Genomic DNA, 15,464 nt, shown 5'->3' on the forward strand with positions numbered 1-15,464 from the left:
GACAGCCAAAGAACCGTGTTGGAACCCCTTTTTCGAAGAGTGTACTCAACAAGTTCAACCTGTTAAGTTTACACCATTTCATTCTGTACTCAAAAATCTGCCTGGTACACAAGATAACACGCAACAACCTCTGCTCAGACGTAAATAGCGGTGTTCCAAGAACCTCCACCAGGGATGACTGTAGTATCCTCAAACGGACAAAAAGGAGACAGAGGGCACCCCACACTAATTTTAGATCCCAAGGGGTCTTTATTTTTATACTGTATGTTCTCACTCTCATCACTATCTCCTTAGCCATCTTCCATTTATGGCATTTCAAGATTGACACAGAGAGGCACATCAAACTCGTGTATTTTCTTGTAACTCCATCCATACACACACAGAATACTGTAGCATCTTGTTTACATTTCTCACATTTTAGGCATCCAGCTGAGGCCTTGGATGGATCATGTTGCAATGAGATGAGCACAGGGCTGTATGTACAGTCCTTTTCAGTCTGACGTAAAATTAGTTGAACAGGAGAAGAGGAGGTGGTTGCTTGTGGGAGAGCAGTGGGGGTGGTGGGTACAACAGCTGCAGTGATGCTTATTGGTTGCTCTGGCTCATCACTTCTTGACAAAAAGAAAGATCGATTTAGAAATGAGTTTGACATTGCCATAGTTCAACAGCTGAAAAGCCTTCATTAGCATACTCCCAGAGATAGCAAGACATTCAGTATTCACTGAATGAAGTAGCCTACCATCCCCATTTACAATTTCATTCATCAATGAAATAAATTATACCATAGCACATTCAATTACGTTATTATTGTAGACTATAGGCTACTCCTGTATCTACCTTGTACAATACTGTAATCATCAAATGAAGTAGCCTACCCATGCAGATTTACAATTTAATTGATCAATTAGATAAATTATAGTAGCACATAGTTACATTATTGTGGAATAGGCTACTCCTGTATCCACACTATATTAGGATACCATTATGATTTCATTGGTCTTGTCAGGCATGATTTTAGGTCTTCGATCGAAGTTGTATGTTGTACCTCGTTTCCCTTCTTCAGTGAAAAGTAGTTTAGCATCCCCCATTCAATTCAGTCCGAGTTTCAATTTGTAGGCCTAGTGACAGAGGAAAAATAAACCCATAGCTCCAGCACACAATGTGGGTATTGTATTACAATGTAAAATATGTATATATCCTATAGCCCCACGTGTGTATATTTTAATTAGAATTTAATTCATCCATTAAATAAATATTACTTGCACATCAAATTACATTATTATTGTATTGTATTGTATTTATTAGCGATCCCCATTAGCTGCTGCTAATTACTTATATTAGGGTTACTTACTGTACAAGGAGGGGTGTCCAAATATGTGTGATGTGTTTACCTCCCACATCAGTGTATTCATCATAGTGTCAGCGTTTGTTGCTGGCATGTCATCCCTAAGTTTGCTTATCTTGCCAATGAAAAAGTCATTAAAGTAGTTGGCAATATCAGTGGGTTTTGTGATGAATGACCCATGAATGATGTATTCAATGAATGATGTAGCCGAGTAGTTTTTTCCGAAGCTTTTTACTATCATTCTTTATATCATGTATCTTTGTTTCATAGTATAGTTTATTTGTATTTATCTTAGTCACATGATTTCTTAATTTGCAGTACATTTGCCAATCAGTTGGGCTGCCAGACTTATTTGCCATACCTTTTGCCTCATCCCTCTCAACCATACAATTTTTCAATTCCTCATCAATCCAAGGGGATTTAACCGTTTTTACAGTAATTTTCTTAAATGGGTGTGTGCTTATTAGTAACTGGAATAAGCAATTTCATAAATGTGTCAAGTGCAGCATCTGGTTGCTCCTCATTATAAACCACAGACCAGTAAATATTCTTTACATCATCAACATATGAATCACTACAAAACTTATTGTATAACCTATACTAGACCCAGCCTTTGGACCTTTGGTTTTCCTAGATATAGCTATTAAATTGTGATCACTACATCCTATGGATTTGAATACTGCTTTAAAGCAAATTTCTGCAGAATTCATAAAGATGTGCTGTTTGTAAATATCCTGGTAGGTTGACTGACAACCTGAATCAGGTTGCGGGCACTGGTTACAGTTTGACGTTTTTTCTTGAGTGTGTAGCTTGATGAGAGCCAGTTAATATTTAAATCACCCATAAAATATACTTCTCTGTTGATATCACATACATTATCAAGCATTTCACACATATTATCCAGATACTGACTGTTAGCACTTGATGGTCTATAGTAGCTTCCGACAAGAATGGGCTTTAGGTGAGGCAGATGAACCTGTAGCCATATTACTTCAACAGTATGTAACATTAGATTGTCTCTAAGCTTTACAGGAATGTGGTTCTGAATATAGACCGCATCACCACCCCCGTTGGCATTTCTGTATTTTCGGAAGATGTTATAACCGTGTATTGCTACCACTGTATCATCAAAGGTATTATCTAAGTGAGTTTCAGAGATAGTCAGAATATGAATGTCATTTGTTACAAGCAAGTTATTGACTTCATGGACCTTGTTTCTCAGGCTGCATATGTTAATATTGTCTATTTTTTAGCACTTTTCTGAGTTGCTTGATTGCTTTTAATGCTTTACTGGGTAGACTATCAGAGGCAGACTTGCTCATGTTATTTATATTGGAGCTGATAGTGCAGGGTGAGCTGCACAAAGTGATCTTCCTACTAGGGCACACCACCTCAGTGCTAACAGTGTAACTCTGGTTCATAGGCTCATGATTACTGCATACAATAGCTGTAGGATCAACAAAGGTATTCAGGGCAATTACCGGGACATAAATTAAGTTACTTACATTGTGTCTGCAAACGCCCCTAGGATAATGTACATTTGATGCAGCATTATGACGACTCATTGTCACAATGGTAGGGATTAACTGAGCTGGTCTTGGGTCATTGATAAGTCATTGTTTCAACGCAGCCTTGAAATGTGTCGACAGAGTCCAGGAGCCAAGATGATTTGGATGGACTCAATCATTCCTGTAGAGTATCTTCTGTTTCCAGAAGGTGTCAAAGTTATCAATAAAAGTGACTCCAGCAGAGCTACAGTAGTATTTTAGCCAGATGTGTAATGCCGGTAGCCTTCTGAATTTTTCACACCCAACGATGGTAGTGGACCTGAAATGATTGGCCATTTTCTGGAGTCTTTTAATGCTAAAATCTGTTATTTAAAATACATTTTCATATGTTCCGAGCTGGCCCTCCTGATGTCGTTTGACCCCACATGGACTACGACAGTGTCAGCACCCGGGATCTGTCATAGAACAGTTGAAGTAACCTTGTGGTGTCCTGTACTCGTGCTCCTGGGTAGCACAGGGTTTTAGCCTTGGGAACTGAGATGTTTCTCACCATAGAGCTGCCTATGGTGCCAGCTGGTGATGTTGAATGGGCCGGTCTCAGCCTCACGGTCTGATGAGGATGGGAGCTCCGAGGATCTGAACCCGAGATATAAGTTACTGGAGAGGGAGACAGAACAGAGGATGAAGACGCAGGTATCTTTGGATCCGATCTTAACCAACAATGCAGTTTTCAGAAAATACCTAAAAAAACAAATAAAATAGCATGGTTGGTTAAGAGCTGATAAGACAGCAGCCCTACCCTCAGGTGCCATCACTAATCATCTAAATGTAATCGTTACAGTTACTAGTTACCTGTCCAAAATTGTAATCATTAACGTAACTTTTGGATTACCCAAACTCAGTAACGTAATCTGATTACATTCAGTTACTTTTAGATTACTTTCCTCTTAAGAGGCATTAGAAGAAGACAAAAATGTATGTTACCAATTGAATGATATATATTGCAGGATAAATCAATGTTCAAGTTTACATATCTGGCCATATATGGATGTTACATTTTACTTTATGGGTTGTTTAAGTAGGCTTCTTCTAACCTATCGCTTTCTACTACATATAATTATACGGTTAAATTATATCTTTACATTAATACATATAATTTATAAATCCAAAAATGTGTGTTGCAACTAGATTGCCCCTTTAAGTCTATCAAAAGTGTGCGAGTTTGAGCATGTGTCCATTAGGCCTATGGATTTTTTTATCAGAATGAATTAGATTGAGCAATAAAAGCCTCAATTTTATTCCATAGGCTGGGATCCACACTATGCATCTGTTGCAAGAGCGCATTTTTCACTGGCTGTCCACTGATTTAAAAAACAATGATTGATAGGCAGCTTAAACAAATTGAATTCAACCATTATTGGGTTCATATACACATTTAGGTCTGAGATTAGCCATTCACAGCAACCACAACCCGTAAGGCGCAAAAAGCTAAATGCAATATGTAGATATAAATAATAAGTGATATCCGGTTCGCCGTAGACTACACCACTGCTGTCATCCTTACCTGCAAGCGTTTATTCAACTTGGATAATCTTTGGATGCCGATAGCAGTCGCACCATTGGAAGACATAGCTAGTACTGTAGCCTACTGTACAAAAGCCTATTCCTGCTCTTTTCCCATGATCCATAAAACACATTTGGTGTGTCATCATAGTGGTCTCTGACTTGTGGTCAGACTCGCTCAGGTGGAACAAATTTAAACTTGATCCTTTTTTCAATGCTGATTTGAATGTCATTGAAAAAAACAGAAGTGTCCGTTTTTTTTCCGCAAACATCCTTTCTGAATTGAAAAGTAATCCTCAAAGTAATCATCTAGTTGTTCAAAATTAATCTGATTACAACATTTTAGCTGGTAACGGATTACAGTTGCCAGTTTTTTGTAATCCCTTACATGTAACGGTCCCGTGTGGCTCAGTTGGTAGAGCATGGCGCTTGCAACATCAGGGTTGTGGGTTCATTCCCCACGGGGGGACCAGGATGAATATGTATGAACTTTCCAATTTGTAAGTCGCTCTGGATAAGAGCGTCTGCTAAATGACTTAAATGTAAATGATTACGTGTAATCGTTACTCCCCAACACTGGTAATTACCACCTTTCCACTTGTTTATCAACGCAGCATGAGCTCGTTTTTCGTTTTGTTTTCAGGGGTGTATTCATTAGACGGATTATGTTGCAAAACGTTTAATCTGTTGCAAAACGTTTTGCATCAGAACTCGTTTACTCAAAACGGTAACCGTTTTTGCAAAGAAAACGAGAGTTAATATTGGACAAATTCAGGTATGTCACTCCCTGTTTGGTTCCATTCTATGTTATATGCTTCCGTTTGGTTCCTAGAATAAACGGTAAGCTCCGCCCATTTCTACAATGTATCTTCTTAAAATCAGATTTTAACCCTAACCTTCACCACACTGCTAACCCTAAACTAGCATAGCAGGTGTAAAAATACACCTGAGCCGAGTCCTCACATCCGTTTTCAACAGGAAATGTGTACATTTATATAATACTGTATCTCTGAAAACATCATCTTACTGCCAAAGCTGCTACGGGTGGCCTAAACCTAACTTTCAATTACGACCAAAAAGCTAAGTTTTGTTTTCAGGATTTTTTAACAATTTTGACTGTGTTTGTGTTATCTATTGGAAACCCGCTTTCATCTGTTGCAAAACGTTTTGCAACAGATTAAATGTTTCGCTACGGAATTCGACTAATGAATACACCCAGTTGTATTGAAGGCAACAATAGGTCCCCCAAATTGACAGCTGAGAGAGAAGAAATGGCGATGCTAGGATCCTTTAGCTCTGCACAGCAGAAGAAAAATGTTTCTGGAGGCGACAGGGACGTGACAGAGTTCCTCTGCCCGGTTTGTCTAGAGATTTTTGATAGCCCTGTCACAACACACTGTGGACATACGTGAGTATCTTTACACAAATATATATTTTTGTCTATTATTAACGTAGCTGGCTAGACATCGTCCAAGTTCAAGCTAACGAGCTGTCTAACGTTAGCTATTTGGCAAAACTAGCCAGCCCACCAGCAAGATCTGTTGTGAGCTGGCTAGCTAAACGATTGAACATGTATGTACACCCATAACCTAACTACTTCTGACAGGAATGAATAATTAGCTATCCATTAATGTTTATTTTGGCATTCAATGTAATGTTTGTAAGATATTTGTAAGTTCATAAATCTGCTTTACGTTCAGTTTTGTTTACGTCAAGAAATGGGGTTCAAGAATCGTGGGTTTTGTAGTCGAATGATTTGTGAAATTCATTCATGTAGATCTTTAAAGAACTACAAAACCCAATGTCCTCATGACAGGACTTTTCCTCGGTGACGGAAGTGCATTTAGTAATAAAACATTCGCACCGTCATTAAATTTCATAAAGTAAAGTATGAAACTATCGGTGATGAACATAGAGGTCTAACGTTAATCATCTGCATCATTGTTTATTTGTGTGATGCCAGACGTATAACATTCAGTTTCGTTTTCCTTCTGTATTGAACAATTCGTTGGTATTACATTACCTATAAATAGATGTGTGCTATCATTTTAGCGGACTAAACTCCATTCCATGGTGAAGGAAGTTTCTGATTAACTAAACCAATGTCTAGCCCCGACTAAATCGATTCGCTCAAGGTTAATACTTCAAAAACATTTTATTATGAAACGCCCAGCTTGTCTATGTTTGCCTTCTTTAGTTGCGTGCCATTCTTTGTCTGCTGAAACCCATACTTTTTCAATAAACGTTAATCTAATACTGCCAATGACTGTTTGCTAATTGCTGTTGCTCAAAGACGGCAACTCGGCGCATGTGTCCGTTGAATCTCAACAAGGAAACAGTCGGTGGTGGTATTTGATTAACGTTTATTTAAATAAAAAGTATGGATTTCAGCAAAGAAAAGCACACTACAGAGGACAAACATGGCTATAAGGCGGGCGTTTCATAATATTACATTATTGTAAGTATTGACCTTGGCAAATTGGTGTAGCCAGACCTAGATTCCACCAAGCCTGGTCTCGACCACGCCATTGAAATTCATCAGAAACTTCCTTCACCGTGGAGTTCAGTCCGCTACTTGCATTTTAGCCAATTAATGATTTTCTACACTTCCACTCTCCTTTCCATTCTCTCCCTCCACCCTCCAGGTTTTGTCAAAGTTGTCTGCAGGCGTGCCTGCGGCCCCAAAAGCCAGTGTGTGCCGTGTGCAGGGCAGCACTGGGTCACTGGGCCAAAGCCACTGACCTAGATGCCCTCATACACACCTCTGTGGCGGCCTGCAAGGGCTGTGGAGCACAGGTGTGTCTGTGTGTATAGCATGCTGTCATTTTGTAAAACACTGAATAGTCACGGGAATTAGGACGAGGGAGTGAATTTTATATACAGTGTATTCAGACCACTTGACTTTTCCCACATTGTTACATTACAGCCTTAATCTAAAATGTATTATTTTCCCCCCTCAATCTATACACAATACCCCATAATGACAATTGTTGCAAATGTATTAAAAAGGAACTGAAATGTAACATTTACATAAGTATTCAGACCCTTTACTCAGTACTTTGTTGTAGCACCTTTGGCAGCGATTACAGCCTTGAGTCTTCTTGGGTATGACGCTACAACCTTGGCACACCTGTATTTGGGGAGTTTCTCCCATTCTTCTCTGCAGATCTTCTCAAGCTCTGTCAGGTTGGATGGGGAGTGTCGCTGCACAGCTATTTTCAGGTCTCTCCAGAGATGGCTGGGCCACTCACGGACATTCAGAGATTTGACCCGAAGCCACTCCTGCGTCGTCTTGGCTATATGCTTAGGGTCGTTGTCCTGTTGGAAGGTGAACCTTCACCCCAGTCTGAGGTCCTGAGTGCTCTGAAGTAAGGTTTCATTAAGGATCTCTCTGTACTTAAATCTGTTCATCTTTCCCTCGAATCCTGACTAGTCTCCCAGTCCCTGCCTCTGAAAAACATCCCCACATTATGATGCTGCCACCACCATGCTTCACCGAAGGGATGGTGCCAGGTTTCCTCCAGATGTGACGATTGGCATTCAGGCCCGAAGAATGGTTTCATCAGACCAGAGAATCTTGTTTCTCATAGAGTCCTTTAGATACCTCTTGGCAAACTCCAAGCGGGCTGTCGTGCCTTTTACTGAGGAGTGGCTTCTGTCTGGGCACTACCATAAAGGCCTGATTGGTGGAGTGCTGCTAAGATGGTTGTCCTTCTGGAAGGTTCTCCCATTTCCACAGAAGAACTGTCAGTGACCATCGGGTTCTTGGTCACCGGGTTCTTGGTCACCTCCCTGACCAAGGCCCTGCTCCCCCGATTGCTCAGTTTGCACGGTCAACTGTGGGACCTTTTTATATAGACAGGTGTGTGCCTTTCCAAATCATGTCCAAATCAATTGAATTTAACACAGGTGGACTCTAATCAAGTTGTAAAAATATCTGAAGTATGATCAATGGAAACAGGATGCGCCTGAGCTCAATTTTGAGTCTCATACCAAAGGGTCTGAATTCTTATGTAAATGAGGTATTTCTGTTTTCATTTTTAATAAATGTGCATTTCTTAACCTGCTTTTGCTTTGTCATTATGGGGGGTTGTGTGTGTGTATTGATGAGGAATTTTGTATTTAATACATTTTAGGATAAGGATGTAACGTAACAAAATGTGGAAAAAAGGAATGGGTCTGAATACTTTCTGAATGCACTGTATTAGTATATGTGCACAAAAGTCTATGTTTCTGAATATTCTGCACTACCATTAGCACTGAGGCCTGGTTCCTCCTTGTCTCTCTCAGGTTGGCCTGTCCCAAATGAGAGGCCACACGGCAGCCTGCTCCAAGTACCAGGAGTACATTGAGGAGGGGGTCAGAACCACTGCCCAGACCCAGCCTAACATTATCGGGTGAGACGGGGAGGGTGTAGCCTGTGGTGGCACAGCAGCTTTGAAATGCTGTTCAATCGTCCACTAATGGACTTAGAAAGAGAATATTATACTAAGTAATTCATATATGTATTGATGATCAACCCATCTTTATAGGTTCTCAACTTGTATTGGCTCTAAATATCCACTTTTTTTTATTTTTTTTATTGACTATTGCATAAACACTGAGTTTCATAGTGAAGGGCACAGACCCATAGACGTGCTGGTTGTTTTGCAACAACACAGATGGGGGGGGGGGGGATAGTTTACATGTCGTCTCCAATGTTTATTGAAAACATAAATACATTTGAACTATGAGGACTTGTAGTCTCTCAAATACATTGTTACAGTTGTTGGTTAGCTAGTGATTTTTGTATTTTTTTTGCTATAGTAGCATAGACATAACATCAGTCACATTTCAAAACAAGACATAGTATGAAGAACAGGAGAACTAGCTGAAACGAGCTACCTCTGTTGCTAGCAATCTGGCCATCCATATTCACAACACACCGCCTTCTGTCCCATTGAAGCGTTCACATTTTTTTCCAGATTTGTCAGCTAGCTCGTCTATAGAGACCATGGTCATGTATAATACAAACAAAGGAAGCACTGCTTTAGCATATCCAACATGTCCTCATTCCCCTTCCCCTCTGTCTCTCCAGCTCTGTGCCCAACCCCTTCACCTTCTGCCCCTACTGTAACTCTCCCCCTCTGTCTCCAGCCCTTTGCCGAATCGCTTCACCTTCTCCTGCCCGTACTGTAACTGCCAGAACCTTGACCAGGACGGCCTGGTGGAGCACTGCACTTCCCAGCATGCCCGGGACACGCGCCACGTGGTAAGGGGTCCTCACTGAAATGTGACCCACCTGATAATTGGCTCCCCTCCAGCATTTTTTTGTTCATTGCTTCAGGCACGGGTGTAACATGAGATGTTGCATAGAAAGAGTGAGAATGATGGAGGGAGAGAATAAGTCAGAGCTTGACAGAAAGCCAAGAGAGGAAAACAAGATGACAGAAAGATGGAAGGGGGGGGGGGGAGTATGGAATAGGGATGGCTTGTAAAACCAGGTGCTTTGGGATGTGTGCGTATGGTGTGAGTCTTTTGGAGCCGCTCCACTGTGCTCCTCAATCATTCTGCAGAGCAGGTCCTAAATCATCGCACACACAGCTATCTGCCAGGAGCCTGTATGACTTACTACCGTACCAGAGTCCCCTCCTAGCCGCTGACGGTCACACACACTTTAGTGTTATAGCGGGGGAAAAGGAAATAATACCTGCCAAGGTGTATAGTCATAGCTTGTGCCTTTCTAGAAGCAGGGTGTGGTGGAGGGTGGGGGGGCATGAGAATGTCTAGGTGTGTCACAGCATTTACGTTAGCCGGTAATTGACGACTTTTGGCTGGTAAAACAATTATAGACTTGCAATTGTCTCAACTGGTACCAGGCCACGCCAGTCAGTCCGTGAAAGACTCCGCTGTGTGCATACAGGGGAGAAGTGTTGAAAAAATGCTATATAGATTTTCCATATCAGTGCCCTTCACCATTAATTATATTTTGCTAGATTAATCTTCCTAAAATATAATTTTCAGAAATGTCATACTACTCGACCAACAAGGAGTATTTAGGTGAATGATGCAGCTTACCTCCGTCTTTTAATCTGGTTTAGTAGCCCAAAAAAAAAACGGTGCATAATGTTAAATACTAAAGTGAGACTGAGATCTTGTTGCTATTTGGGGTGACCATGTCTGATCACTGTGACCATGTCTGATCACTGTGACCATGTCTGATCACTGTGACCATGTCTGATCACTGTGACCATGTCTGATCACTGTGACCATGTCTGATCACTGTGACCATGTCTGATCACTGTGACCATGTCTGATCACTGTGCTGTTTCATCCATAGCAATGCTGCTCTCCTTTCTCTTATTTTGCTCAATATTTACAGTACTCGCTGAAGTTCACTCAAACGATTCATTTAGACCAGACGTTTATTTGAAACGGGTGTTTATTTGTTGAAATGTGTGTCGCTGTTTAAAGGGACTGGCGGCTCTTTGAGACTCAGCTCAATAATCATTGCAGTCACTTTCATGTGGTGTAAATCGGCAGTGGGCACTCCTAAAGAAGCATTAGCCTACGTGAGACGGCATTCAATTGGGTGTCTATTTGATAAAGCCTGTAAAAATCTGGACGTACATTTGACGGAAAGGCTGGTGTGTGAGTGTGCATGTCTATTGCTGCTTTAACACACTGTGTTTGTAATGTTACTTGTGAGGGTGCGCTAAAGACTTGTGTCCAGATGAATAATGTTTTATTCTGTTGCAGGTGTGTCCTATCTGTGCCTCTATGCCTTGGGGAGACCCTAACTACAGGAGCGCTGACTTCTTCCAGCACCTCAAGATTAGACACACCTTCTCTTATGACACCTTTGTCGTAAGTGGATCTTAAGACGCAGTGGCCACAATTCAGTTATTGTACATATCTGTTTTTGTTATTTAATTATTCCCCTTCTCTCCTCCTTTCTCTCCAGGACTACTCCACAGACGAACACACTATGATCCAGGAGGCTCTACAGCGCTCCCTCATGGAGAACTGAGGTGGTGTATGTCTGGAGGAAAAGGGGATTTGGGTGGGGGGGAATTGCACTGCACCCTCCTTGAGCTGGGCTAGTGGTGTAACCATAGGCAACATAATATTAAGGGTGGGTGCAACTTCCTGCCTGCATAACCAGGAAGCTTTGAGCCCTACCGAACAACTCCTCTTATCACTTTAATATTAGACAATAATCATTCAAACATAAATAAACCAATACAAGTTGAACACAGTTAATGTGCTTTCTGGTGTAGGACTGGTAGAAGAGTGATGTCCCTGTATCTCTCCAGAGAAGCGTGTTGTAAGATCAGTCATAATCCACTGAGTCATTATGATTTGATCTGTTCATTGATAACATTGTCATGTAGGCCTAATGTACCTGACTCCCAAAGTTATGTTAGTTTGCTACTGTTGATTCTGCAATAAGAGGCTTTGACCACTAGGTGGCTACCCTTTGCCAACAAAATGCAATGAGACTTTGTTCTTCAATGCGAGAAAGCATTGTAACGTGTAAACTGCCAGTAACTCTTATTCCAGGAGGAATGTCTTTATATAATGTGTACTCTAAATACTTTTCCTGATGAGAATAGATGTCTGAGTGTCAAACCTTCTCCCTGTGGTGTACACTTGTTCACACAAGAAACTTAAGTAGTGTTTTTGTCTTTTACTGTATCCTTTTTGATTTTCTCCCAAGTAGAGACATGGGTCAGTGTGTTGCTTCGGAGCCTAGACTACTGAATATGGTGATAGAGGCTGCATTCTGAGAGTAGGACTTCTATGCATGTGACATAAGAGCCATATTCCTTGAATGTGGCATTCCTCCGTGTAACCTCTCACGGCTTTCGAGGTGCATGCTAGACCTTCTTGCTGGTAGATGGCCTTCATTTAAGACATCTGTAAGTTATTTGGTATTGATTGGTTAAGATATTAAGTATGAGCCTCATACAATCAGGCAGTATCTGTCGTTTAAATAGTTTATCATTGGACAATTGGATTTGATGCACTGGTATGGGCCCCCTGTAGGCTGTAGTTTCCCATGTTTGGCCAAAGGAGGGCAGTAGAGCTCCATCACTCTCCATCTAACATTAGAGGCACTGTTCCATTTCCAGCATCATCTCTAGACTTGCTATTAGGAGTGCAGGCTTTCGTTCCGGTCCAGCACTAGCCTACTTACACACACACACACACACACACACACACACACGCCTGTTTCGAATAATCAACTACTCATAGTCTTCAATATGAACCACGATAAGATGGATCAAGTACTGGGCTGCATCAAAAGCCTGCTTACCTTAACTCCTGGGTGACACCCTTGCTCTGCCATAGCTGGGTGGCTTTCAATAGCAGCGGAATAAGAAAACATATTTAGGGTACGAACTTATTCAATTAGAAAACATTTTGTTTTCTATTTCAAAACATTTTCTGCTACCCGTTCCTCTGGAACATGGCCCTAATGTTGATGGTGAGCATTTGGATGAGAACTTCAGATGCTTCAGTAAAGTGTTTTTATTTGTGAAAGCGTATCCTATTTAATAAATGATTTGTTCTGGCTTTGTAGAGCTACTGGATCTCTTTTACAGAGCTTTCACATTATGCCAGAGTTTCTGCCACAAGTTCATAAAACATACATCGACTAAGTTTTAATACATTGATCAGTTATGTGTGGTCAAGGAAATGATGGAACTTCAAAGGGTGAGGCCTTTCTATGCCTGGAATGTGTATGATGGGAAAAAATAACATTGAAATTGAATGATTTACATTTTTGCCTGATTTTCATAAGTGGGGGTTGAAAATAATATTGAAATGCATAAGTTTCCTTACGATCAATCAATAAATAGCTAGGTTAATGAAGGTTTTTGTTTATAATTTGAGAAATGTTCATTGTGTACATTTTCTTAAGTAAGCCTTGCGTTTAAAATCTACGAACCTGTGGTACCTATAGGATAAATCACGCTCAGCTGAAGTAGCACTGGTTCGGAGGCTGAATCTGGTTTTGCATAATTGTACTTTATACCAGGATTTTTTTGTTTTGTTTTTTTTCTCCAATAAAAATCTTTATACGTGTGATAAATGTGTTCATGTCTTGTTTTTTTTCTCTCCAAATACTCTATTTAAGAATCTCTTCTATATCCCTCTACCCCTTTTCATTAGTTTTTTTTATTTCTCTCTGTTGTCTGAAGGTGCTAAATCCTGATAAATTAAAGCTCTTTAATTATTTAAACATTGAACCTTGAAATCAGCTTATGTGATTTATACCTGAGAGTGAGCTATGTGGGGGCAAAAACAACACTCCGTGCTCTGATGGATGACCAAATGTGTGTGTGTGAGTGAGAGAAAGAGTTGGTAATGTGTAAGGTACATCAATCTTAAGCCAACCATGATTATGCCTGACTGTCTACTTGGGGGCAAGGTAGGAGATCAGACTAAGTAAAATGTTAACTTGTAACTCATCTACAAAGGGAATAGGGATGATGAGCACATCTGGATGGTTTAAGAGAAAAGCTAGGATTGCTTAGAATCTAGGCTGATGTATGTGAAGATGAAGAACACTGAATAGATTGTTGGATCAAGTACTCTTATGGATTCATGTCCTGCAAATGCATAAATATATGATGAAAATAGGTTCTTTAAGAGTCACAATGTTCCATTGTGGATCCAAATAAAACAGTCAGAATGATGAAAGAGCCTTGTAGCACAGTGTGTATTGACTATGTCCATAGGGAGAGGAGAGAATAACCCTCTGCTATCTGCTCTTTCCTTTGTGTCGTTCTCTGCATCTTGTTTCTCATTAGTTAAGTGATATCAACCATCTCCCACTTAGCTCTGTGGAATACCTCAGCAGCCAAACTTCTTCATCTCTGCCCCCCTTTCTCCTCCCCTCTTCTTTTATTTCCTTTCTCTCGTTTTCTCCCTTTTTCTCCCCGATCAGGTTTTTAGCTCCTGGCAGAGCGGAGAGGAGAAGTTGACTGTGTGAGAACTAACGAGATTCACCAGCAGTGCTTCTGGGCAGGAAGGAAGTAAAGCTGAAAACATGGTAGGGAGACTCTTGTCTGTTTGGTGGCGGCGGTGGAAAGGGAGAGGAGGGCCAAGGTGGGGAATAGGAAGAAAGAGGGAAAAGGGAAGAGAAGTGAACATATTGAATAAAAATTTCATAAAGTTGAGCTCGTGATTTCTTTGATGCAAGCATTAGATAGTGTGTGGCAGACTCGGGGCTGTGTAGAGGCAGCAATTAACGCTACACGGCCCCGCGGGCACACTGCGAGAGGGGAGGAGAGAGGGCGTCGATTTGTTTCAGATGTGTGTCACAGCATCGGCATGTGATGCTACCCCAGACACACTTCCACCCACTTTTCTTTTGTTTTACCTCTTTCTCTTTTGTTCTCTCGTTCTTGGGTTCTCTCAAATTATCTCAACCTGTGAACGGAGACTTGAACAGCACAGTGTTCACCTGAGGTGTCTCATCTCTGTCTCTGGCACTACTGTGTAGTGTGTAGGCCGCGTCAAGAGGGTGGTTTGGCAAGCAGGACCAGTGTCAAAGATGGTCTTTGGTTTCATCGTGTTCAGGTTCACTGGACCTTTATGTCATCAAATGGGTTGACCTGTGTGTTTATAGCACTAGGCTGAAGGAGTAGCAGCATCACCACCCTGGACTCATCTTTATGTCCAGTACTTTGTGTGTACTTGTGAAGCCTTTATGTACATGAGCATACAACGGCTTCTGTCAAGTGGCCTGGATCTTTATGGCAAAGGTGGTAGTGCGCTTGCACTTTAATTCCATGGCCATTGGGTCAAGTCTGTATATGTTGAAATGTTCAAAAATCATTTAAAAATGCATGCAAATTAAAGTTATCCCCCCTTTTACCGCGACCTCCAGACTTTGAAATGACTTAGTTTATAGAATGTGTGAAGTGTGAGTCATAGAAAAAGCTCTCTCTTTCTCTACCAGTCTGGAAAGATTTCTCAAGATCTGTGTGGTACCAACGAACTCAAGGTGACTTCAAGGTTTCTCTTTCTGTACCTCTGTGCCTGGAAAGTTATCT

At 41.0% G+C, this 15,464-nt stretch overlaps 1 protein-coding gene across 1 annotated transcript; it reads left to right on the plus strand.

Annotated features, from left to right (window-relative positions):
• Positions 1–5,486: 5,486 nt before the first annotated feature.
• rnf114 (ring finger protein 114) lies at positions 5,487–13,495 on the plus strand. The gene is made up of 6 exons (XM_071348899.1): positions 5,487–5,824; positions 7,062–7,212; positions 8,707–8,813; positions 9,553–9,667; positions 11,155–11,262; positions 11,360–13,495. Exons 1-6 carry the CDS (start codon positions 5,598–5,600, stop codon positions 11,423–11,425), a joined length of 774 nt encoding a protein of 257 aa, XP_071205000.1. The 5' UTR covers positions 5,487–5,597; the 3' UTR covers positions 11,426–13,495.
• Positions 13,496–15,464: the final 1,969 nt, after the last annotated feature.

The sequence above is a fragment of the Salvelinus alpinus genome, chromosome 17 (genome assembly GCF_045679555.1).
Source record: "Salvelinus alpinus chromosome 17, SLU_Salpinus.1, whole genome shotgun sequence".
NCBI classification, from domain to species: domain Eukaryota; kingdom Metazoa; phylum Chordata; class Actinopteri; order Salmoniformes; family Salmonidae; genus Salvelinus; species Salvelinus alpinus.

Bases quoted from the DNA above. Each gene is read 5' to 3' on its own strand.
- rnf114 (XM_071348899.1), top strand. From the start codon at position 5,598: ATGTTTCGCTACGGAATTCGACTAATGAATACACCCAGTTGTATTGAA. The intron at 5,825-7,061 runs GTGAGTATCTTT...TCCACCCTCCAG, and splicing joins ACAACACACTGTGGACATAC to GTTTTGTCAAAGTTGTCTGC. The intron at 11,263-11,359 runs GTAAGTGGATCT...CTTTCTCTCCAG, and splicing joins TCTCTTATGACACCTTTGTC to GACTACTCCACAGACGAACA.